This window comes from Trichomycterus rosablanca, chromosome 3 (assembly GCF_030014385.1).
Source record: "Trichomycterus rosablanca isolate fTriRos1 chromosome 3, fTriRos1.hap1, whole genome shotgun sequence".
Lineage (NCBI taxonomy): Eukaryota > Metazoa > Chordata > Actinopteri > Siluriformes > Trichomycteridae > Trichomycterus > Trichomycterus rosablanca.
Window position 1 is genome coordinate 40,712,115 of NC_085990.1, and position 24,099 is coordinate 40,736,213.

A 24,099-nucleotide genomic window follows, 5' to 3' on the forward strand; every position below is an offset into this window, starting at 1 on the left:
GAATGAGGTCCAATTCATTTGGTTTGCATCACTATCATCAGTGTGTTCAGTGTTAGGAAAGGCATCAGTGTTTTTGTTGCTTAAACCCTTACACAGAACGACCTCAGTATTCACATTACTGATTACAAAGCATTATTTAGGAGAGCCGAGTTATCATGCAGCTAAGCACCATGCACCACATTCCAACACTTGTGAAAACTGTATCTCTTTTAAAAACAAATGAAAAATAAATAAATAAAATGAGAAGAGCTGGCAACAACTTGCTGTAATAAGAAATCACGTTGTGTAATTCCTGAATCATGTGGACAGAATTACCACTACACCTTTGAGAGCTGTTCATGGAGAAACACAATATTATACACCCAGTCGGGATGAGTTAGAGGACTCAGACTGTGGGTCCACTGAACTGTCTTCCATTATGACCAGTCCTCTTTCTGTTGTTCTTACATGGTGGACTCAACAGGTAGATTCATGTGGGAGCTTTCTCAGCTTCCTCTAATGTGTACAGAGAAACAAAAATTACAAAACCATTTTTATTAGTATAAAAGATTAGGACTATTAAGCATATGCAAAAAGATATCTCATGCCACAAGACATTATGAGTGGGAACATTCTTAGTTTACTGACAAACAGAAAAAAGTATTATTTATTCAATCATTCATTTATTCAATCAACCATTCATCTGTTTTACTACCACATTATCTTATTCAGTCGGTCTTGGTGGGTTTGATTTAGTGGGCAAAAGCTAGGAAACACCCTGGACAGGTCACCAGACCATCACAGAGCAAACACACACACACACACACACACATACCTAGGACAATCTTAGTAGCTCCAATTAACCTGACTGCATGTCTTTTGACTTGTGGGAGGAAATCAGAACACCCAGAGGAAACCTACACAGACACACATTTTTTATTTGTATTGGCATATACACCAATCAGCCATAATATTAAAACCAACCCCTTGTTTCTACACACAGTGTCCATTTTATCAGCTTCACTGACCATATAGAAGCACTTTGGGGTTTCACAATTACTGACTGTAGTCCATCTGTTTCTCTGCTAATAAGGTATGTAGAGAAATAGATGGACTACAGTCAGTAACTGTAGAACTACAAAGTGCTTCTATACGGTAAGTGGAGCTGATAAAATGGAGAGTGATTGTAGAAATCAGGAGGTGGTTTTAATGTTATGGCTGATCAGTGTATATCTACAATTGACTACTTGCTACTGAAATTCTCGAAAAAAGTACATTCTAAATGCTGGACTAGCTCTGGTTAGGTGATATTTTCATGTTTCTGTTTTAAATAACTGTCACATAAAGCTGTTCTTACTTAAAAGGCCTCAAGTCTTGACATGAAGAGTTTATTAATAACGTTGATGAAAAACCTCTGCATGTGATAATCTGCACTTGACCTTGGATGTGATGTCACCCAAAGGAAAAAGAAAAACTATTATACTAAACAAATCCAAAAGTAGGCCTGAAAAATGTTCTTTTATAAAGTGTTTGGAAAATACAGCCATTGTATTGCTTTATGAATTGTACTAGTTTTAATATAAAACATGCAAATTACAAAGGAAGGATCTTTTAGATTGTATCAGGGCTCACAAACCTGTGGGTGAAGGAAAATCATCTCCTACTGTGGAGAACTGGTCGGTTCCTAATGCTGCTATAGAGCTCCTGGGCCGAATGCACCGATCCCCAGAAAAACTTCTGCGTAAAAGCGTCTGCATCAGACAAAGCATAGATACTGTATATTAGCATCAATACACAAGCTGTTACTATTTATTGAAACAAATAACCTAAACCCTGCTGTGGGGACGTACTGTGTTCTGTAGCAAGTTTATGGAAAGCAGAAGTTTTTGCATTGGTCAGGATTATGGTGGGTCCAGAACCACCTGAAACACTGGAGGCCTGGCCGGAACATATACTGGGCAGGGCATAAATCATTTGCTGTGCTAAATACTGCAAACCTTTATTTAAACATTGAAATGTTTGGGATTTGAAGGTACACTAGTATCACATAAAGGGAGTTTTTCCATTGAACATCACTGTCCATGGCTTTCCAAGAAACCAGCTTACATTCTATGAAGCTTGGTGAAGTGTGTTATGGATAGTGTCTGTTATGCTGAATTCAGTGGGATGGATTATTGTGTGAAATTGGTAATAAAAACCAACAGTTGGGGCACTTGGGCGGTGTAGCTAATGCACTAACCCACCACCGCTGAGATATCAAGCTAAAGTTTTAAAATCCGCAGTTACATGTGGCTGAGGGAAGAAGGACGATGGGGTTCCTTTGCCATTGTGCAAGTATGACCTTTGTTGTCTGGTCAGAGCACCTGCATGAGTAGTGGATAATTCACAATATATGCAATAATGGCTCTCTGCCAGACTTTGTACTAACAGGTGCCAGAGGGTTTATCTGGCAGCCTGCTGCTACCCTCAGTTGGTGAAGGGGTGATGCAGGCAGCAAGGAAATTGCAATGGGGAATTAGAACTAACTTGAAACTAGATTCATTAAAAAATTGGGATAAACAAACATAGTAAAATCGAAACTAAGAATTAGTTTTAGATAAAACTGAAATGTAACTGACCTGACGAGTTAATGGGCTACTAGGAGCTGAAGCACTGCTGTATAAACTCAGGCTAGAGTTTGATCTGCTCACTGCCAGCCCCTTGCTTCCCCTGCGACCAGATGCATCAAACGACTGAGGCGACAAATACTTCTCTTTGATCTTCAGGTTTGTCCGACTCTTTACTGGTTGAAGAAAATACATTTTCAGTTGCTTATAAAACTATATAATGCCATTTTTTGGAGGTGAGTATATAAATTATATTCACCTCTGCAAGGGTCATTCTTGACAAGAAACTCATCCAGAGCAGTCCATCCGCCACCAACACGCACCATGAGTGTGCTTCGTAAAATACGCACCATTCTTAACTGCTGTGAATCTCCAAACTGCAGAAAATATGACAATTTCACTTTAGAAAATGGTACATCTAAGGTATATCTATATACAAAAAAAAAATAATTAATGCACCTGGTATGATTTTGCTCTTACCCTGTATCGATTAGCACTGATCTGCTCCACCTGAAACCTCCTCGGACAGCTGCACTGGGAAACTTGCCGACTCACCTAGGATAAAAAAGCAAATTTACACAAATGTGTCATGATAAATTGCACATGTACAATTACTTTGATCACTTTACACTGATAACAATGTAAATGTTGAACATTATCAAATTTATCAAAAATATATATGAGGATTTGAAATAATTTTTGATTTCTGACCTCCTCATTGATTTGATCTGCATCAGTTCTTCTGTAGGGATCTCGGCTTGGGTGGAGAGCACTCACAAACTCATAGTAGTCGATGAATCCATCACCATTCACATCAAAGATGTTTGCCACAGCTGTCATTTCCAGAGAACTGGTTGGGAATTCTAACCATAGGTAAGAGTTATTGTTAGATAAGCCAAGGAAGAATCAATTTCTATATGTAATTGTGTAAAAGTTAAAGGTCTAGCCAAAGCCAGGGGTGTCCATTCTTTTCTTGTTGGGGGCCGGATGTAAAAAAAAATGCAATGACTGGCCACAGACTGTGTAATAAAACAAATAAAAAAATAATTTATTGAAATGACTAATTACCTGTCAACTAAGATTTTGCTTACCAGTGAATAATCCTAATAGGAACATTATTACACAACTGTCATTACAGCAACTGTTTTCTGACAAATTAAGCATACACATTTCCCATTAAAATCAGTGACAAGGTGATTGATGGACATAAAGTTCCTTGAGGTTTAGATTGGTTTTATGTAATAGCGACACCCAGTGTTTAAACTAGGAATTTCTCTTTTAACCAACTTTAATTCAATTTCTAAAATACCTTAAGGGCCATTTAAAAAATGATAACAGGCAAGAGTTTGGACACCGCAGGGTTAAACAGAAGTTAGAGTAATGCTTACTGGAGGCCAGCACATTGTCGATGAACTCCTTTTGTGTTATTCGACCATCCTGATCTCGATCGATGCTACGAAAAACATCTAAAATTCGTGACTTGAGATGACTTATCCACTGCATATACCTCTTACGCCAGATGTTGAAGTCAAAGTTTGCAAACTCTTCCAACTGTGAATGAACAAAACATAATTGTCAGAAAAAAGATCACTGGAATAAGTGATAAGATTAATTTAGTCAATATACTGTATGTCAGGGGTCAGTAAATTTTTTGTATGACATGCCAATTTAAAAAAGTATTCAGGGTGCCATTCAATACATACAAGCAATACACACAAGTCATACAAGCAAGCTATTTTTGTATACACTATATGGACAAAAGTATTGGGACACCCTTTCCAATTATTGAATTTATGTGTTTTACCCACAACAATTGCTTTGGATGTAATGAATCAATTATACGTATAAAGGAAATTATATGCTTTCATCTTTGCAGCAACAGTTTAGGGAATGCCCATTTCCTGTTCCAGCACAAAGCAATGTCTATAAAGTCATAAAGAAAAGCTTGGTTTAAAGAAACTCCAGTGGCCTGCACAGAACCCTGACCTCTGCCCCACTGAACAGCTTTAGAATAAACTGGAACATCAATTCATGCTTTCTCGACCAAAATCAATGTCCAGCCATACAAATGCTCTTTTGACTGAATAGGCATAAATTCCGACAGATATACTTCAAAGTTTTGTGAGAAGTAGCCTCGGAAGAGTGGCTGTTGTTATAGCTAAAAGGATCATGAAAAGGTCAGTCAATTTATACCATTTGTTTTTGAAATGGGATGTCCAACAAGCTCATGGTCAGGTGTCCAAATACTTTTGGTCATATAGTGTATATAGTATATATCTGTCAGTGGCTTTCCGTGTTTAGCAATACAATAAGCTATCTTTTTTTTTTTTTTTTTTTATTATCTATTTTTTCCCACTTTTTCCCCCCAATTTTGATCCCTATTCTAGTCGTGTCCAATTACCCTAATTGTGTCCTCTATACTGATTCGACCCTTTGCCGCTGACTGAGGACGCCACTCCACTGACTTGCACCCCCTCCGGCACGCAATCAGTACAGACTTGCATTTTTCACCTGCACGAGCCGAGTTCATACACCGAGAGACACTGCGCATGGAGGGTCACACCCCCCTCAATGTTATTCCTCAGCCCTGTGCAGGCGCCGTCAGTCAACCAGCAGGGGCCGCAGTTGTACCAGTCATGAGGACCTATGCTCCGACTCTACCCCTAAGCCCGTGAACAACAGCCAAATGTTGTTCATACTGCCGCCCAACCCAGTTGGAAAGGTAGAGCTGAGTTTCGATACGATGTATCTAGAAACCCAACTCTGGAGCGCTAGCGTACTTTACCGCTGCGCCACCTGAGCGGCTTACAATAAGCTATCTTGTAACTTGCAAGCGTAACATATTTAAGCATAACATGATTAGCCTACTTAACTAGCATAGCTTAACTGCTTGCTCAAAGTAAGGATCCAGTTAATAAGGCACAGCCTCTTTATTGTATTTACTCTAACAAAGCAGCGTGCCAGGCAGACATGCCCCACGTTTCAGTGGTGGCACCTGTGTTATAGGTTGCTGTCCCCTGCTGTACATAATAGTTACTGATACTGCCATGCTGTAACACATTAACAAATTCACAGTGATTACCTCTCTGAGTCTCTGCTGGTGCTCCTCCAGTCTGTTCTGTCTGCTGTGGGTTAGGACCCAGAGTTTCTGCCACTGGCTCACCAACTGACTCAGTTGAGGAGTGTGAGGCTCTAGGTTCTGCAGGGGCAGAGGAACTGTGGTCTGGGGCTTTGGTTGTCCTCTTCTCTCTATAAACAGACCCAAATACAAATTAAATATAAATATAATTCATCAACTGGACAGTTTCTTAGATGTTGTTATATTTAAAAGTTAAAATTATTATTTTTTGCGCATATTCCCTTAATTTTTTCCCAATCCAGTTGTATTCAATTACTTGATCACATTTCGTGACCTCTACTGCTGCTGACTTTCACTCCTGATCGAGGAGAGCCGTGACTAACACACGCCCCTTCAACACGTGCAGTAGCCGACTGCTTCTTTTCACCTGCATGAGGCGAGTTCATAAGCGGCTCAGTATCGGGTACGAATGGGTATCATGCACTGATCTCCATTATCCCCCGACTCTGTGTAGGTGCCATCGATCAGCTACCAATTGCAGTGGTTACGAGGAATGTCCAATTCCACCTATGGGTGAGCTAATTATTGTCCACATAGGCGCCTGGCCTGCCGGAAGCAGAGCTGAAATTCTCATGAATTTGAGGTGTTAGCTCTGATATGCTGACATGTTTTATCTCTAAAATACTGCTTATTAGTGCTCAGGGAACATATGTAAATTTGCAAGTCTGCACTTACTTGTTGGCGTCTTGTGGCAGGGTGATGCTTGTTGTTTCTGAGTCAGCTTGTGTTTACAGCATTTCGTAGCACTTTTAATCTCTGGCACTTTTTTCATCAGCTCGTCCATGAAGACCTAGAACAAGAAACATTGTATTACATTTTCATGCAAGTTAAAAAGACCAAAAACAAGAAAAGGGGGTTAAATACTTGTGTTTCTCCACTGTACATTTATCAAATGGAGGTCTATTTTACCATAACAGCAAATATAGTGTAACAGAATCCTGTATAACAACGGAGGTTCTTCAGCTCGCAGACATACTGTACATTGATTGTACACACATGAACTACATGTTCTGCCTACTAGATTGAACATGCAAATGTAAACAATTATAATGGTAAATTAGGGTTTTACTTTGTTTCTAGAGCTATAATTACCATGTATTAACAAAAATAAAATCAAAATAAATAATAATGCAATTGATAAGACCCTTTAAATGAATCCAAAATATTTCATGTTTTGTCCTATAAGCCTTATTTCATTTATCAATGTACATTCATTCCTGTATTTCAGGCCTGCAACACATTCAAAAAAAAAGAAAAAGAAAAAGGGACGGTAAAGCATTTACCACTTTATAATCCTTCCATTTCTTCTCACAACACTTAAAAGACGTTTTGGCACCAAGGAAATTAAGCGATGAAGTGTTTCAGGTGTTGTTTTGTCCTATTGCACTGTGCTATGGTACATTCTAGATGCCTCAGGCCCAGAGAACTAAACTATGTTACTTCTGAACATGGTTAACATAAGGCTTCTTTTTGCACAGTATAGATCTAAGTGTCATTTGTGACTCCATATTCTAGTGCTTGACAAAGGTCTGCCAAAGTAATCCCTTAAATTCATGTGGTTTTATTAGCTACTGATGAATGAATATTGTTGATGCACTCTCGTCTGAGGGATCAGAGATCATTTCTGCTCCTCATAGACTCAATCTTTCGTGGATGCCTTTGTATTCATGTTCCAAATCATGATTACAATCACCTGTTTACATCATCTGTTTAAAGTCACATTATTACTATTTACGTTTTTACTAGCCCTAAATTGCCCCTGCCCCAACATTTTTGGAATGTGTATATAATTTAATGTGTATATATATATATATAAATATATATATATATATATATATATATATATATAAATATATATATATATATATATATATACAGTATATATATATATATATATACTGTATATATATATATATACAGTATATTGCATTTTCCATATTGTCCCAACTTTTTTGGATTTGGGGTTGTAAAAATCATACTAAATGCTAACTGAAACTAAAATTAAACTCAATAATAAAATGAAACCTAAAAAAACAACTCTAAGTGAAATGTAATAATCTGTAATACCGCATGCTGTAAAATGAGCTCGGCTGTTTGTTCTGTGTCATTAGGCAGGGGTTCCTGTTCCTTGAGCTTAATAGACTCCTCAGCTGAGGAGATCCAGTCCAGGAGGCGTTGTACCTCCTCTCTTTCGGTCTCCAGAGCCGAAAGCGCAGCCTGGATCCTCTCAGATTGCTGTTGCGCCCATGTCTGGACCTGAACAGCAGAATGTAATGATATAAAAATGATTGTAAAAACTAACATATATGTGTGGATCTGCTTAGGCAGCAACCAGCAGCACTCACCTCCTCATAGCGGGTGCTGGTTACACTGATCCAGGACTTTATGGTGATAACAGAGTCAGGGTGGCAGGAAGACAGAATCTCTTCCCCTAAGGACTGTATGTGTTCTAGAGCCACCTGCTGAGCACTTAAAGAACTCATTGACTCCTGTTCAAACATGCACACAATGAATACCTGAACTGTTCAGCCATATATTTGTCATAAAATACTGCCACAAGCCTTTCATACCTGGTGCTGTGTGAGAAGTGCCAGGAGAACCTCCTCGTCTTCAGGTAGTGCTCCATACTTAAAAATCCTCTCAATATCAGCAAGATGATCAAGGAATGAGTGAACTATTATGTCAAACTCCTCTGCCTGGGGGTGATTTACAGACATTTTAGAGGTCATTGGGTATGTCTTTGATTACATTGAAATGCTGTATTTTTTGTAGATTTAACTTATACATACATCTAACTGATGTATATATTTCTTTTTAAGTTGCACACCATTGCATACCAGTCAGTGAAATTGTATTTATTATTACAAGGTGAAAATACATATTCAAATATTTTAAATAATATTGTATGTAAAACAGACCCCTGGAGACATCACATATGCACTTAACAAGCACTTTATCAGGTACACCTATCTGATACACACATTAATTTATTATTTTATAAGCTACACCTACCATACAGATCACTGTCAGTTGCAATCTGAAAAATATTACTCCCCCAAAAATCAACCCCCAAAAAGGGATAAGAATATACAGTGTATCACAAAAGTGAGTACACCCCTCACATTTCTGCAGATATTTAAGTATATCTTTTCATGGGACAACACTGACAAAATGACACTTTGACACAATGAAAAGTAGTCTGTGTGCAGCTTATATAACAGTGTAAATTTATTCTTCCCTCAAAATAACTCAATATACAGCCATTAATGTCTAAACCACCGGCAACAAAAGTGAGTACACCCCTTAGTGAAAGTTCCTGAAGTGTCAATATTTTGTGTGGCCACCATTATTTCCCAGAACTGCCTTAACTCTCCTGGGCATGGAGTTTACCAGAGCTTCACAGGTTGCCACTGGAATGCTTTTCCACTCCTCCATGACGACATCACGGAGCTGGCGGATATTCGAGACTTTGCGCTCCTTCACCTTCCGCTTGAGGATGCCCCAAAGATGTTCTATTGGGTTTAGGTCTGGAGACATGCTTGGCCAGTCCATCACCTTTACCCTCAGCCTCTTCAATAAAGCAGTGGTCGTCTTAGAGGTGTGTTTGGGGTCATTATCATGCTGGAACACTGCCCTGCGACCCAGTTTCCGGAGGGAGGGGATCATGCTCTGCTTCAGTATTTCACAGTACATATTGGAGTTCATGTGTCCCTCAATGAAATGTAACTCCCCAACACCTGCTGCACTCATGCAGCCCCAGACCATGGCATTCCCACCACCATGCTTGACTGTAGGCATGACACACTTATCTTTGTACTCCTCACCTGATTGCCGCCACACATGCTTGAGACCATCTGAACCAAACAAATTAATCTTGGTCTCATCAGACCATAGGACATGGTTCCAGTAATCCATGTCCTTTGTTGACATGTCTTCAGCAAACTGTTTGCGGGCTTTCTTGTGTAGAGACTTCAGAAGAGGCTTCCTTCTGGGGTGACAGCCATGCAGACCAATTTGATGTAGTGTGCGGCGTATGGTCTGAGCACTGACAGGCTGACCCCCTACCTTTTCAATCTCTGCAGCAATGCTGACAGCACTCCTGCGCCTATCTTTAAAAGACAGCAGTTGGATGTGACGCTGAGCACGTGCACTCAGCTTCTTTGGACGACCAACGCGAGGTCTGTTCTGAGTGGACCCTGCTCTTTTAAAACGCTGGATGATCTTGGCCACTGTGCTGCAGCTCAGTTTCAGGGTGTTGGCAATCTTCTTGTAGCCTTGGCCATCTTCATGTAGCGCAACAATTCGTCTTTTAAGATCCTCAGAGAGTTCTTTGCCATGAGGTGCCATGTTGGAACTTTCAGTGACCAGTATGAGAGAGTGTGAGAGCTGTACTACTAAATTGAACACAACTGCTCCCTATGCACACCTGAGACCTAGTAACACTAACAAATCACATGACATTTTGGATGGAAAATGACAAGCAGTGCTCAATTTGGACATTTAGGGGTGTAGTCTCTTAGGTGTGTACTCACTTTTGTTGCCGGTGGTTTAGACATTAATGGCTGTATTTTGAGTTATTTTGAGGGAAGAATAAATTTACACTGTTATATAAGCTGCACACAGACTACTTTTCATTGTGTCAAAGTGTCATTTTGTCAGTGTTGTCCCATGAAAAGATATACTTAAATATCTGCAGAAATGTGAGGGGTGTACTCACTTTTGTGATACACTGTATATACACAAAGGCCTTGTGAACAATGTTCTCAATTATCAAGCCATGTTTTTATTAATGAGGCATTGTATACAGTGGTATATTAGCACTTAATATTACACCTATCTGGTACACACATTCATTCACTATTTTATAAGTTACCATACAGATGAACTCTGTGGCTATACAATTACTGACTGTAGCCCATCTTTTGCTTCAGTCAAAGTGGACCCTCATAGAACCCCCACTGACCAGATATTATTTAGGTGGTGGATCATTCACAACACTGCAATGATGCTAACATGATATAGACCTGGTAGTGTGTGTTGTTTTTGTATCAGGTGCAATGGTGTTGCTGGGATTTAAAATATTACCTACAACACTGCTGCACCTGCTACAGTAATACCAGTAACACACATTATCATGTTATCACCCTGATAATGTCATTGCAGGGCTGAGAATGGAACCTAATAAAGTGCCTGGTGTGTGTATTTTTGCCAAGTCGTCCTTCTCACTGACAGACAGGGTGTGATGGATTTTTCAATCAACTGGATCTAGTCAGGTATTGTACTAATCTAATGACTGATTTTAGTGATTTTAAACCTATAGATTTTCCAGTCAAGAGTAAGTAGTACCTGCTGTAGTGCTTTCTCCAGTCTGGCCTGTCTGAACACTGAGAGTTTACACACAGCCTCCCAGCGAACCTCTAGTTCCTTCATCTGCTCTTGTAACCAGTGGGAATCAGCAGTGCTCCCCCGAGTCAGATCTCTTACAGAACGCTTCAGGGTGCGAATACATCCAGCACGCTTCCCCAACTCCTTCTGAAACACCTAGGTTGCAAAAACAGATCAAACTATGTATATTAATGTTTAGTTACAGGGATTCTGAAACCCAAAATGTATTTTACATTGCAACACATGAGCAGGAATTTTGAATAGATTTCTCTGCAATAATAAAACAATATTCATAAAAAGCACCTTGTGCTTGTCAATTAAATTATTGACCAAGTCCTTCTCTCCACCGACAGGTACATCTTCAGCAAGTTGTGGCTCTGCTCTGTACAGCCAATCATTTAGAGCCTGAAGAGCATCAGTAAACCTGCCTGAAAACAGCAGTGCCTCCTCCAACTTATGCTGCCTGAGAAAACAAGGACATAATTTATAGCAAAATAATATAATTACGTTTGTATGTGTTATCATTAGGGATGTAACGATACACTCTACCCACGATGCGATACGATTCACGATACTGGGTTCACAATACAATTTTTTCCCGATTTTTTAAACAAAATAAAATTGAAGACAAATGATGACAGTTTCCTTTTATTATTTCTCTTTAAATAAAATAAAATAAAATAAAATACTGTATTTGTGCTTATCTTTTATTTATCCAAATAATGAATGCTTTTTTATTTCTGAGGTAGGTACAAACTATGCAAAACAATGCTAGTTTCACTTTTTGTGTAAAAAAAAATATAGTGCCAGTGCCCTCTGCTGTTTAAAGTGAATATTGATTCATCTTAAATGAACAACCGATTCAAATCGTGGCACATGTGCACCGATTTTTAACTGTCTTGTGGTGCATTGTTACATCCCTAGTAATCATCAGGAACATTAATGTACTATCTACTATCTATACAACTAATGACTCATACCTCTCTATGGACTTTCCACTGATGGTATCCCATGAATCTTTGATCTCAGAAACCATGTTCTCAAGATGCTGGGTGTCTAAAGGGTTCTGAGTTTTTTCCAAAAGGGAGCGACCACTCTTTAAGCAGGCCTCATACATGGGCCTCTTTGAGCGGAAGACTTTATGAAATTCCTGTAAATACAAAAAGAAACGGTTTAAAAGATATTATATGCATTTCTGGTACTCAAGATTATTGTTTTGTCTCTTAAAACTACTGCTGTTATATTTTCAATCAATGTATGTCTCAGACCATGCTACCTTCTGCTCAGTGAGCTGCTGTTTAATCTCCTCATGAGACACAGCAATCTCTTTATGTGTGTCAAGTGTCTGCTCCACCTCAGTTATCCAGTCCATCAACAAGTGCCAGGATTCACTAAACTACATATAAGAAACACAGGCATCACTGTGGGCCTTCAAAATACAATACTAAGCATTTATTTAATTGTATGTGAGAAGTAAAGGGTTAACCCACCTTTTTTACTTGTTTCCTAACATCCTCCAGGGTCTTTCCTCTCTCTGTGGTGTGCTGCTGGAGCTTGCTGTAGCGGTCTTGCACGGTTATCACCAGGTTCTGCACCACATCACAGTCCTCCTTCTTGCTGAGTTCCATCAGCTGTGAGGCTGCATTCTCCACACATGTCTTTTTCTCACGATAGGAGTGCACCTCACTTACCAAAAGCTGCCATAAGACAGTATAGCATGGCATGTAAATCCACAAATACCAAAACAGAATATATAAGCACACAATATAACAAACATAAACTTTTTATATTAATTTTACTATAATATATACATGAAACCAATTCCAGTCTTAGTCCAAATTATAAAAGCTCACGTCTGGTCATCTAAAAACACTCACTCACTCTCACTCACTGTCTTAACCGCTTATCCAATTAGGATAATTGTCGCGGGGGGTGCTGGACCTATCCCAGCTTGTCAATGGGCGCAAAGCACACCCTGGACGGGGCGCCGGTCCATTGCAGGGCAGATACACATGCACATACACACACCCATTCACCCATAGGGCAATTCAGTGTCTTCAGTTAACTTGACTGCATGTTTTTGGACTGTGGGAGTAAACCGGAGCTCCTGGAGGAAACCCACGCAGACACATGGAGAACATGCAAACTCCGCACAGAAAGGACCTGGACCACCCCACCTGGGAATTGAACCCAGAACCTTCTTGCTGTGAGGCGACAGTGCTACCCACTGAGCCACCGTGCCGCCCTCATGTAAAAACAGCTTAATACTTTTCACTTATGTTAGTTACAGTAAGCTACACAATATTACAAAGCTTATTGAAAAATAAAAATCTCTTTGTATCTGAAGTCTGTTTGTTTCAACACTATGGAACATGGTTTTCCACTTTTACAGATTACCTTGTGCATCACCGAATGCCACTTAGAATGATGACACTATAATTCACAATGTAACAGGGCCTATTTCTGGAGTAATTAAACACATTTTACCATCTATTAAAGGAACCAGTTTGCAGATGCCAGTAGAGCACTACCTGCCAAATTGCATAATGCCAACGTTGTCTGGATAGTCTGGATTGTTTTGATGGGTTGACTTCCACTGAAGGAAATCATAATACTACCCCCTGCTACTGATTAGCATAACAATGGGCAAATGAATCTTGTCCCCACAGTCATGTCCAAATGTCCAAGTGTTTGTGTGTAGAGGTGGATTGGGGGGGACTCTATACTGACATCCATGGTTTTGTCTGGCATGTTTGGCTGGCATTTGTTAGGTGGGTATGACAGTTTGGCCATTTAGTATATTTAGTATGTCTCTTTAAACATTTTTATAAGACAAAGAAATCAAAGTGGAATTATTTATTCATACTATTACTTATATATTAATATATAACCAAACAACACACAAACCTTATGTTCCTGTTGCTGGCTGATGATGGTTTCAAGGATGAAACTGGGAGCAGGTAGACCACTAATGGTCTCTTCACACTTTGCCATTTTGGTCAGCAGATCTTGGACATTGCTGTTAAACTCCTTTGCCAGATCAAGTCCTTCAGTTAACTTAGCCTGGTAAACAGAACCAAAAAGGTAAAGACAAACAAATACAAATCTGTAAATCAGAACACTAATAAATTTTTTTTAAATGTTTTTTTAATTTTAATGCTACTAAGACTAAATGTGTGGTGTTTGAGACTAAACGTGTGGTGTTTGGCTTTGGTAGACTAACAAAAAAGGTAACCCATCAGTAACACTAGTTTTGAGTGTGAAAGAAGTTTTAGTGAGCATTTTATCACACAGCAAATTACTTTTTTCAGATTTTCCAGACAGTTGATAACATTTATCACAGGCATTTTAAACTAACAACAGAATAATCTGTGTGGAATAACCTTGCGATCTTGCATTTTTGTATAGACAGTGTTCCACTTCTGTTCCAGGATACATAAACTGTGCTCAGTGCTGGAGCCTTGGGCCACATTGCTTTCCTCTAGCATCCTGTGAACAGCATCACGGATATTTGTGAAGGCATGGTGTTTAGAGTCCATCTCATTACACAGCTCCTGCAAAACCAGGCACAGACAAGAGCAACGGTGTGTTGAGACAATTCCTGAATGTCTATATGTGCAACCTTTTAACATGATTATTCTTTTAAGTGATTATTCTGTCCCTTTCATTACCAGATGGGCATTGAGTCTCTCACTGGCAGAGTCTGGCATGCCCCAGACAGTTTTCGTGGAAGACAACCTTAAGTCTGTGTGCTCCAGCCACTGCAAAAGATCTTGGATTTCCATTGTTACATCTTGAACCTGTGGATGTACGACCAACACTGAATTTCATACACAACACAAACAAACAAAACAAGTTGTTTTTGATGTTTGATTTGATGTCTGTTTTGAAGAATCTGATAGCAAGCTTACTTTATATATTATTGCTCGGAACCGAAATTATACATCCTAAAAACAGCCTTAATTTCCACAAGTTTTGGGATAATAATATTATTTACAGCCCTGTAAACCATGAAAAGGGTTATATGAATTATTTGGTGTGCTATTGACCTGACTCAGGTAATTCTCCAGTTCCAGCTGCCTGCGTTCTGTCTCAGAACGCACAAACTCCCAAGACTCGTTTAATTGTTCCAGGTGGTGCTGTAGCCCATGTGGACTCTCTGCTTCTCTCTCCTCCAGAAGGACCTTGCCAGCTTGGTTGAGAGAATTCACTGTGTGTACATGGGACATCACATCATTCCGCAGCACCTGCATACATGATAAAGGGCAGCTCAAAATCTGTATTTTTATTAATTAAAAATAACTACACCGAAAACTGCAAAAAATAAGTGTTGGGTCAAAGAAAATTGAATATATTTCATATTAAATAAAGTCCAGTGGGAGATTAAAATCTAAAAAATACAGTTCTGGAAAATCTTAGTACTAAGCATGAAACCTTTATTCATTCATTCATTGTCTGTTCTGCCATTACTTTATACTACAGTATTTAGGGTCACAGTGAGTAAAATTCACTGAGCAAAAGGTAAGAAACATCCTGGACAGGTCACCAGTCCATCAAAGGGCAAACACACAAGCACACACCCCTAGGGCAATTTTTACGAGCTCCAATCAACCTGACTGCATGTCTTTGGACTGTGGGAGGAAAATGGAGGTCCCATAGGAAAGCCATGCAGACATGGAGAGAACATGCAAACTCCACACAGAAAGGACCCAGACCACTAGATATGGAAATCAAACTTAGGCCCTTCTTGCTGTGAGGCAACAGTACTACTCACTGAGCAACCACGTCACCCTAAGCATGTAACGTGTTATAGAATTATAAAATGTAACAACCTATTATTGTCCATTATGCAAATGAGGTTTATGCAAATATAGAAGGTAATATTAAATTGTTCCATCACAGACAGGAGGAAAACTACAGTTACCAAGGTATTATTTTTAACTCTGAACTTGTGGCTTTTTTGTCCATGTGATCAGCAACAAACATCACTTGTGCTTTAAACTGCTGATGTTAACGTAAGTAAACCTTTTTCAGAAATTGATTGAAACTACTGTATTTAAAGGTTAATTACCACAGCAGCAAACAGAAGTCAACAAGTCGATTTGCAATTTGCTTACCAATGTCTGAAAAGATAAAGTGTCTGTATACCTTGTGCTTGGCCAGCTCTATCTCACAGGTCTGCAGGTCAATGCTGATGGGCCGGCAAGCCTGCAGCAGGTCAGTGGTGTGGGAGAGCCAGGCTTGCAGCTCATCAAAATTGTTCTGGAACTGACCCAGTCCCAACAATGCACTCTCCAGCTGGTGCTGCTCAAACATTAATAAATATCGGCGTTAAAATTAGGTAGGCATCTGACAGCAGTGAATGTAAAATGTTTTATGTCATTATGTCATTTTCATCTTTATTGATTGGGTTTGATTACTACTGCTTTTTCACTGTACATGTAATTAACAACAGACTTCTGTTGAGATTTAGGATGGCAATTTTGAAGCAGAGGCTTCTTTCTTGCATTAATAACATTATTAATTTGTTGCAAAGTCATTGCTGGCAACCTGCATGGTAAAATGAGAAGCATTTTGCAGAATTATGTTTCAATCTTGGTTTATACCTTTTAGCAAACAGTCTTTAATTATCCAAATATAATGTACACACTTACCTTTAAACTGAAAATATGAATTTTCCCAGCATGCTCAAATATTCTGCATTTACTGTCTATGTTTTATTTCTTTGGAGCAGCCATGTTTACCCAAAAGTTAAGGAACATGTAAATTTAATGTCATTAAGGTTTGAGTTGGGGGAAAGAAGATGAGGAGCATTTTAGATTGGTTTTATGTGACCATCAATGCTTACTAAGGGCCCAACTTTAATTTTATATCTAAAATACCTTGTGACCCTTTCCTTTGTTATCTTTGCCTCAGTAAACCAAAAATGAATTGTCAGTGTGAAGGGTTAGTGGGTGTATGTGTATAACATACTTGTCTTTTGACAGTTTCAGACTCCAGGCTGTCCCAACGCTCACGGAAATCACACAGTGGTGAAACAGATGCTGGTCGCACAGAGCTCGGAGAAAGATGACACACAAACCGATGGTTCAGACTTTCAATCTCAATCTTTTTCTGGTACAGCTCCCTCTTGAACTTCTGTAGAGCGATAAAAGCAATCAAAGGTAAAGTAAATAAATTAAAAAAACAAACATAGATTCATCATAGAAAATCATAGATCATAGATTATACTTGTGGATTATATGCCTGACCTTCAGAACACACAGCTGCTCTTTGATAGATTTAAGATCTGATCCCACAGAGAACTCCTTAGTTGATTTCAGCTCTGCTGACTTAAGCCACTCAAATAATCCCTACAAATAAGACATAAATGTTATGATGGTAGTATGCCTAGGGAGGAAAAAGTATTTGTCCACATTTAGATACTAGATGTATGTTTTAAAGCAATACCAATAAAATACACTAAATAAAAGTTTTTTTAAACTCTTACCTGCATGGTATCTTGATAATTTAGGGCCAACTGAAGAGATTCTTCTAACTTACTGTGACACTCATTCCAGATCTTATTTAGATTGTTCCATGTGCAGTACAGCTGTCAAACAAAACAGAGTTAAGAATTAGGCGAGAATAAATATTTTAGGGTATTGTATAATTCAGGGATGTCCAAACTACAGTTCCTGGGCCATTTGCTGCCCGTTACCATTTTTGAAAAGGCTAGCAAGTTATTTTAGAAATAAAATTAAAGTTGGCCACTATTAAAAACTGCTTGAACTGTTCCAATTCTGGGTGTTGCTATCGCATAAAACAAATCCAAAACACACCACATGTTTCCCCCAACTTAAAACATGAACGTTACACCTACATAATGGTTCCCGAGTTTTTGGATAAACATGGCGGCTTCACAGAAACAAAGACTAGACCAGGGGTCACCAACCTTTTTGAGACCGAGAGCTACTTCAAGGGTACCGAGTAATATGAAGGGCTACTTGTTACAAACTTCCTGAAAAAAACATAAAGTTGCACGATTCACCTTTAATTATATTATTATTATTATTATTATAAATATTCATATATATGAAGAGACTGACTGATCATATGTTGATGTTAATGATTATTAACAACGATTTACCATGGTAGGAAACACATATATTTCAACATGTAACATTATTTATCTACTAATCTAAATCAGTTTTGTATGAATGAGCACATTTGTAGCATTTTGATCAAAATCACACCATTTTTTTATTTATGTTTTTTTTTTAACAAATGATTACTTCTGTAGCATTTTTTAGGAAATCATTAATAGTTGCATCTTTAAATCATGTCCCGTTTGTACTTATCACAGCTCTCGCATCGTAGCTGCGCATGCGTAGCTCGCTTGTCTCAGCGTTTTATGCGCAGGATATAAAACTCTGCACCCAGACAAGATCAGAGCTCATATAAACATCAAACATTTTTGTTCTTGAAATTGTGTATTCAGTATTGTCATTTTCAAATCTACATCAATGCAAGTGTGATTGATTCAAAAAGATCAGCAACACAAATATAATTTTTAGATGGAGCTCTATAGTCAACTAGTGCTATTTTAGAACATGCCCTGCGGGCGACTCACATGGTCCGTGCGGGCGACTCACATGGTCCCTGTGGGCGACCAGGGAACCGTGTTGGTGACCGCTGGACTAGACAGTGAATGCAGAAGATTTTAAGTGTGTACGTTTAATTTAAGAAGAAGAATAATCTTTCCAGTATGATTATAAACTGGTAAGTGAAATGGGCAAGATCTTAGTTTGCACAGCACTGTCAAAGATAGATAATTAGTCACTTAAATGAAAAGGACGTGTAATTGTTAGTATTGAATTATTACAAAAGAGACTTTGGCCCGTGTTTGGATATTTTTACTAAATCTGGCTCCCAACAAGAAAAGCTTGGACACCCCTGGTTTAATTCATATTCAATACAAACCTCATCCAAGCATTTAGTGACCTCTGGCTTGTCTGTATCTCCACATGCTGACATCAGTTCCATTCCTACAACTCCCAGTGTATCCAGATCTCCTTGCATTCCATCTATTTCCTCTCTCAGTGTCTAAAAAAACAATGTACTGGAAGTTAAAATAGTGCAGAGGTACGATGCTTGGTCAATACATCCTGTAGAAGTTTATTCTAGCTATTATGACTTACATTCTATAACAAATTACACGTTATGTATGTAATGATATACACTGATCAGCCATAACATTAAACCACCTCCTTGTTTCTACACTCACTGTCCATTTGATCAGCTCCACTTACCATAAATAAACACTCTGTAGTTCTACAATTACTGACTGTAGTCCATCTGTTTCTCTACATACCTTTTTAGCCTGCTTTCACCCTGTTCTTCAATGTTCAGGACCCCCACAGGACCACCACAGAGCAGGTATTATTAAGGTGGTGGATCATTCTCAGCACTGCATTGACAATGACATGGTGGTGGTGTGTTAGTGTGTGTTGTGCTGGTATAAGTGGATCAGACACAGCAGCGCTGCTGGAGTTTTTAAATACCGTGTCCACTCACTGTTCACTCTATTAGACACTCCTATCTATTTGGTTCACCTTGTAGATGTAAAGTCAGAGACGATCACTCATCTATTGCTTTTGTTTGAGTTGGTCATCTTCTAGACCTTCATCAGTGGTCAAAGGACGCTGCCCATGGAGCGCTGTTGGCTGGATATTTTTGGCTGGTGGACTATTCTCAGTCCAGCAGTGACAGTGAGGTGTTTAAAAACTCCATCAGCATTGCTGTGTCTTATCCACTCATGTCAGTGTCACTGCAGTGCTGAGAATGACCCACCACCCAAATAATACCTGCTCTGTGGTTGTCCTGGGAGAGTCCTGACAATTGAAGAACAGCACAAAAGGGGGCTAACAAAGCATGCAGAGAAACAGATGGACTACAGTCAGTAATTTTAGAACTACAAAGTGCTCTTATATGGTAAGTGAAGCCGATAAAATGGACAGTGAGTGTAGAAACAAGGAGGTGGTTTTAATGTTATGGCTGATCGGTGTACATACAGTATATTAGACATGGGTACAGTGTCAAGGCTTTTCCGATGCCATTCAGTCTCTGTGAGACACTACCTGCATGGTGTCCAGGCTTTGCTGGATGGTCTCAGAGTCTGTTCGCTTTAAGTTGAGGTCCAAAATAGCCTGTTGAGCCTCATTCAGCTCAGAGGTCACATCGCTTACATCACTCCAGAACCTCATAGCCAGATCAAGCAGGTGGAGAAGCCACTTCTCCCTGTCCTGAGACTGCTTGTGAATCTCCTGCCACTGGTGTGTCAGACTGCTCACCTGCTCTTGGATGGCTATAAGGAATGCAGAATATAGGACAATACTGGGATGGTAATTTCTGTATTATTTGTATATATTTATCAAGTATAATGTGTAAAACTGTGTAATACAATATGACTGCAGTCAAAAAAAATTCTACTGCCTACCTGTGCCAATGGAGCTGCTTTCTGCGGCTTGAGTGTTGGTCAGAAGCTCTTCGGCCTGCATTCTCACACTGCTCAGACCCACCTCCAGCTTAGAAAGCTCAGCCAGGGTGTTCTTGTTGTCTTTTAGCTGCTCCTGTATGCGTGGGGTCAGGCTCTGCAAAACCACTGTGGCCTGCATGTGGTTGTGCAGGTGCTCCAGGCTTTCCCTTAACATATTCATCCTCTCATTCAGCTGCAGGTTGGAGAGATAGAGCAGCCAAACAATTTAGCACTTTGCTTATATGAAATTGTATACATTTTGGGGTTTATGCTTACAAATACATACTTATTTTTCATATTTATGGGGACAAAGTTAAAAGATATACTATGTGCACAAATTTAAACTGAACGACTGCACACTAAGTGTATTAACATTAGAAGCGCTGCACCTGGTTGGCCTGATTATACCTAAAGTGCTGAATGCCGGTCATTTCACCACTGTGAATATCTATAATCAACGCTGTGTTGATTTTGCCTACTTGTAGTGCACCTTTGCGGTAAAAAGACTGCCAGGTCTCTAGACAAGGATGATGTTACTGATTGCTGGCCAAATACTTGTTTTATTTGACTGCATTTAGTCTCTAATTATACAATAATTTGTGAACAAGCATAAGTACAAATTTTTTTCTGCACTTTACCTGTGTATAGCGAGGTAGTGACTCCTCTAGAATCCCTGCGGCCTCTTGGACTCTGTCCCTGATGGTCTGGTAGTCCTCTTCAGTCTCTGTAACTTTCTGGTAGTACTGCTGTGCCTGGCCAGGGCTCAAATCTGACAGACGCTTGGCCAACATTCCTAATCGGGAAATCAGTGGCTTGTGTTCAGCTATGGATTCCCTTAGGCTCTGTGTAAAAATAATTAATAACCAGATAATAAGCATTCTGTTTTTTTTTTATATATATGACATGTAGACAGGTACACTATCTGAATTGATTGTTATGTATTTATTTATTTATTGTTTATTTTCATGACATGCTTCATCTCAGTCAAGGTTATGGTGAGTCTAGTGCCACCCAAAAATACTGGGTACAGAGAAGAATATCTGCCTGGACAGTACCTGCAAGAGTGACTGTTGTTCTCTAAACGCTTCATAACTGATTGTGTTCAAGGCAAGTTGGCTAGTAAGGGATTTGGTTTCCTGTAACCACGGGACCACCTCAGCATACCCCTCTGAAAACTGGGACAAGAGGGACTGGGCATGCTCCAGTTGAAGTACGACATGGGAATTGGTGCCAGTAGTTATTTGGCATTGCTCCTCCAGAACACCCAAACTTTTCTGAAAAAAAAAAAGGTATTTGGCTTTTCTTTGTAGTGCTTGAGTAGAAATTTGCCTTTACATCAGAACATCAGAAGTGTAAATAAATAGCAGACAGAAAATAATTACTAAAACGCAACAGAACTGTACCTGAAGACTTTCCATGTCACCATTATCACTATATTCTTTTAAGAGCTCTGAGATTTTCACCATCTTCTCTATGTTGAACCTGTGCTGTAGTATCTCAACTGCATGTATCTGTTCCAAAAACATAAAATTAATCAAATACACATCAATAATAATTTTTTCTTACATAGGATACAGTTTAGATCAGAATAGAGGGGTTTTTATTTAACACTGTAACATATGTGGGTGTTGTTTAGCCCCTGTCTGTTCTGAGAAAGAGTGGAATGGTTTGGTGCTGATGTGGCACACATTGCTCCGCATTTTATTAGCAGATGGTTTAGTGGATGGTCTCAGCACAGAGAGAACTGAACAACAAATGAGATAGCAAGCTAAAACAACAAAGCCGAACGACTGGGAAGTAGGCTGTTTATTTTTTTTAATTTAGATTAATGCAGCATGTGAATGTGTAAAGCTTTGTTTAACAAACCTTTGTTACCATAAAGTATACACATCTGAGCATGGAGAGAATCAAGCTGACTATGAGGTGAAAAGCTACAAGCTAACCAGAGAGGTCCAACTGGCAGATTGTAGTTTACTTACTGGCAGAGTGAATGGTCATTAATACTAAAAAGACACCACTGGCAATTTCAGTCTATTACTTTGGAAAAAGGGAACTGGGCCTTTGCATTTGAACAAAAGCTTCTAGACTTCTAGACTTACCTGCTGTCTTTCATGTGTCACAGTGGAGTCCAGTGCCACAAATCTAACTCCTAATCTAGTATTGTGCACCTGGCAGAGAATCACATTTGCATTTGCAGATTTAGGAAATAGGTGACCCAGATTCACCAATGTGAAAGCCCCACATCTGCCACCCCTGGCAAGAAAACCTGGTGGAACTTCAGTACAGCTAATTCATCTCAAAATAACGTGTGTGCTGTCTGTCAGGCTTACTAAAATCCTATGATAAAGCACTGCTATGGTTGAAGGCCCATGACAGACCCAGTTGTTAATTCCAAGGATGTCAAAACCAGTTATTAGGTTTAGGGGGCAATTACTTTTCACATTAGCGATGTAGACATTAAATAAATTGAATGGTCATTTAAAAGTTGTATACTTATATTAAAATTAATTGGGGAACCTGAAACATTGAAATGTGACAAACTGTATGCAAAAATAGAAGAAATCTGTAAGAAACTCACTTTCTGCTCATAGAGCTGAGTAGAAATAATATCAGTGTCTAAACTGATGACTTTAAGATCCTCCAGTCCAAGGGTTGTAGCTTTAAACCAGGCCAATTCCTTCTCAACTGCCTGTTCCAACTAAAAAATATAAAAACAATTAAAATTAACAATACATAAAATAAACCCCATAAAACTAGATATTTTGTATATTTTTATTTATTATTTATTTAGTTTATATTTGTTTTTTACATGTTGAATGATTTTCAGTGATTTTACCTTTATTCTCTCGGCAGCGCATAGCACTGCATCCCCAGACTGAGCTGAGCCCAGAAGATCCCTTTCGATACGACCCAGCCACAGGTGCAGGTCCTCCTGACTGGAGGAGCATCGTCTGGAAGCCTCCAGTGCCTGTTCGAGCCTCTGTAGAACATCAGCACTACCCAAACTGAGTACTGAGTATCGAATCCTCAAGCTGTTTGTCTTCTCTTGTACCAGCTGGGACTCCTCCTCTGAGAAAAAGTAAGATATACTGTATAATCAATTTATATACGGTATAAATAAAATTATATACAAAAATCAATAAATGTAAGGAGAGATACCTGAAACTTCCTTCATGAGGTCATGGCAGCACTGTTGAAGTGTTACTAAGTTAGGACTCTTTGCTTTTATTTCCTCGACAACTGCCTGAAAGCCAACAGACAATAAAAAGCCACTGACAAAAGAATATATTTTAAATGATAAATGCTAAATAATTATACTAGATAAAATTATTTTAGATAAAATTAAATAGGCTGCCCTTGATCACCTTTGCCTGATCTATGGCCTCCTGTAGATGGAGCGTCGGTCTGTTGGCAGAGCGGAGCTCAGCTATGTCCTGCTCCGTGGATATGAGCCACTGCTGAAGACTGTCCAT

At 39.1% G+C, this 24,099-nt stretch overlaps 1 protein-coding gene and 1 long non-coding RNA gene across 2 annotated transcripts; both read right to left on the reverse strand.

Annotated features, from left to right (window-relative positions):
- Positions 1–2: 2 nt before the first annotated feature.
- Positions 3–2,687, reverse strand: LOC134309893 (uncharacterized). Its single transcript, XR_010011235.1, has 3 exons — positions 2,598–2,687; positions 1,616–1,730; positions 3–495 (listed from the first exon to the last, which is right to left on the reverse strand). It is a non-coding gene; the product is annotated as an uncharacterized LOC134309893 (long non-coding RNA).
- Positions 2,688–24,099, reverse strand: macf1b (microtubule actin crosslinking factor 1b; the record flags this gene model as incomplete). Its single annotated transcript, XM_062992308.1, has 33 exons — positions 23,992–24,099; positions 23,786–23,870; positions 23,463–23,695; positions 23,205–23,324; positions 22,030–22,137; positions 21,682–21,900; positions 21,265–21,468; positions 20,588–20,819; positions 20,229–20,455; positions 19,072–19,194; positions 17,600–17,701; positions 17,361–17,462; positions 17,083–17,247; positions 16,258–16,413; positions 15,159–15,356; positions 14,781–14,909; positions 14,493–14,663; positions 14,017–14,172; positions 12,600–12,806; positions 12,386–12,505; positions 12,090–12,259; positions 11,413–11,572; positions 11,071–11,265; positions 8,295–8,420; positions 8,070–8,213; positions 7,792–7,980; positions 6,400–6,514; positions 5,668–5,834; positions 3,974–4,136; positions 3,297–3,448; positions 3,066–3,140; positions 2,845–2,962; positions 2,688–2,761 (listed from the first exon to the last, which is right to left on the reverse strand). Coding segments are annotated over exons 1-33 (5,013 nt in total), but the record flags the coding sequence as incomplete, so codon positions are not given.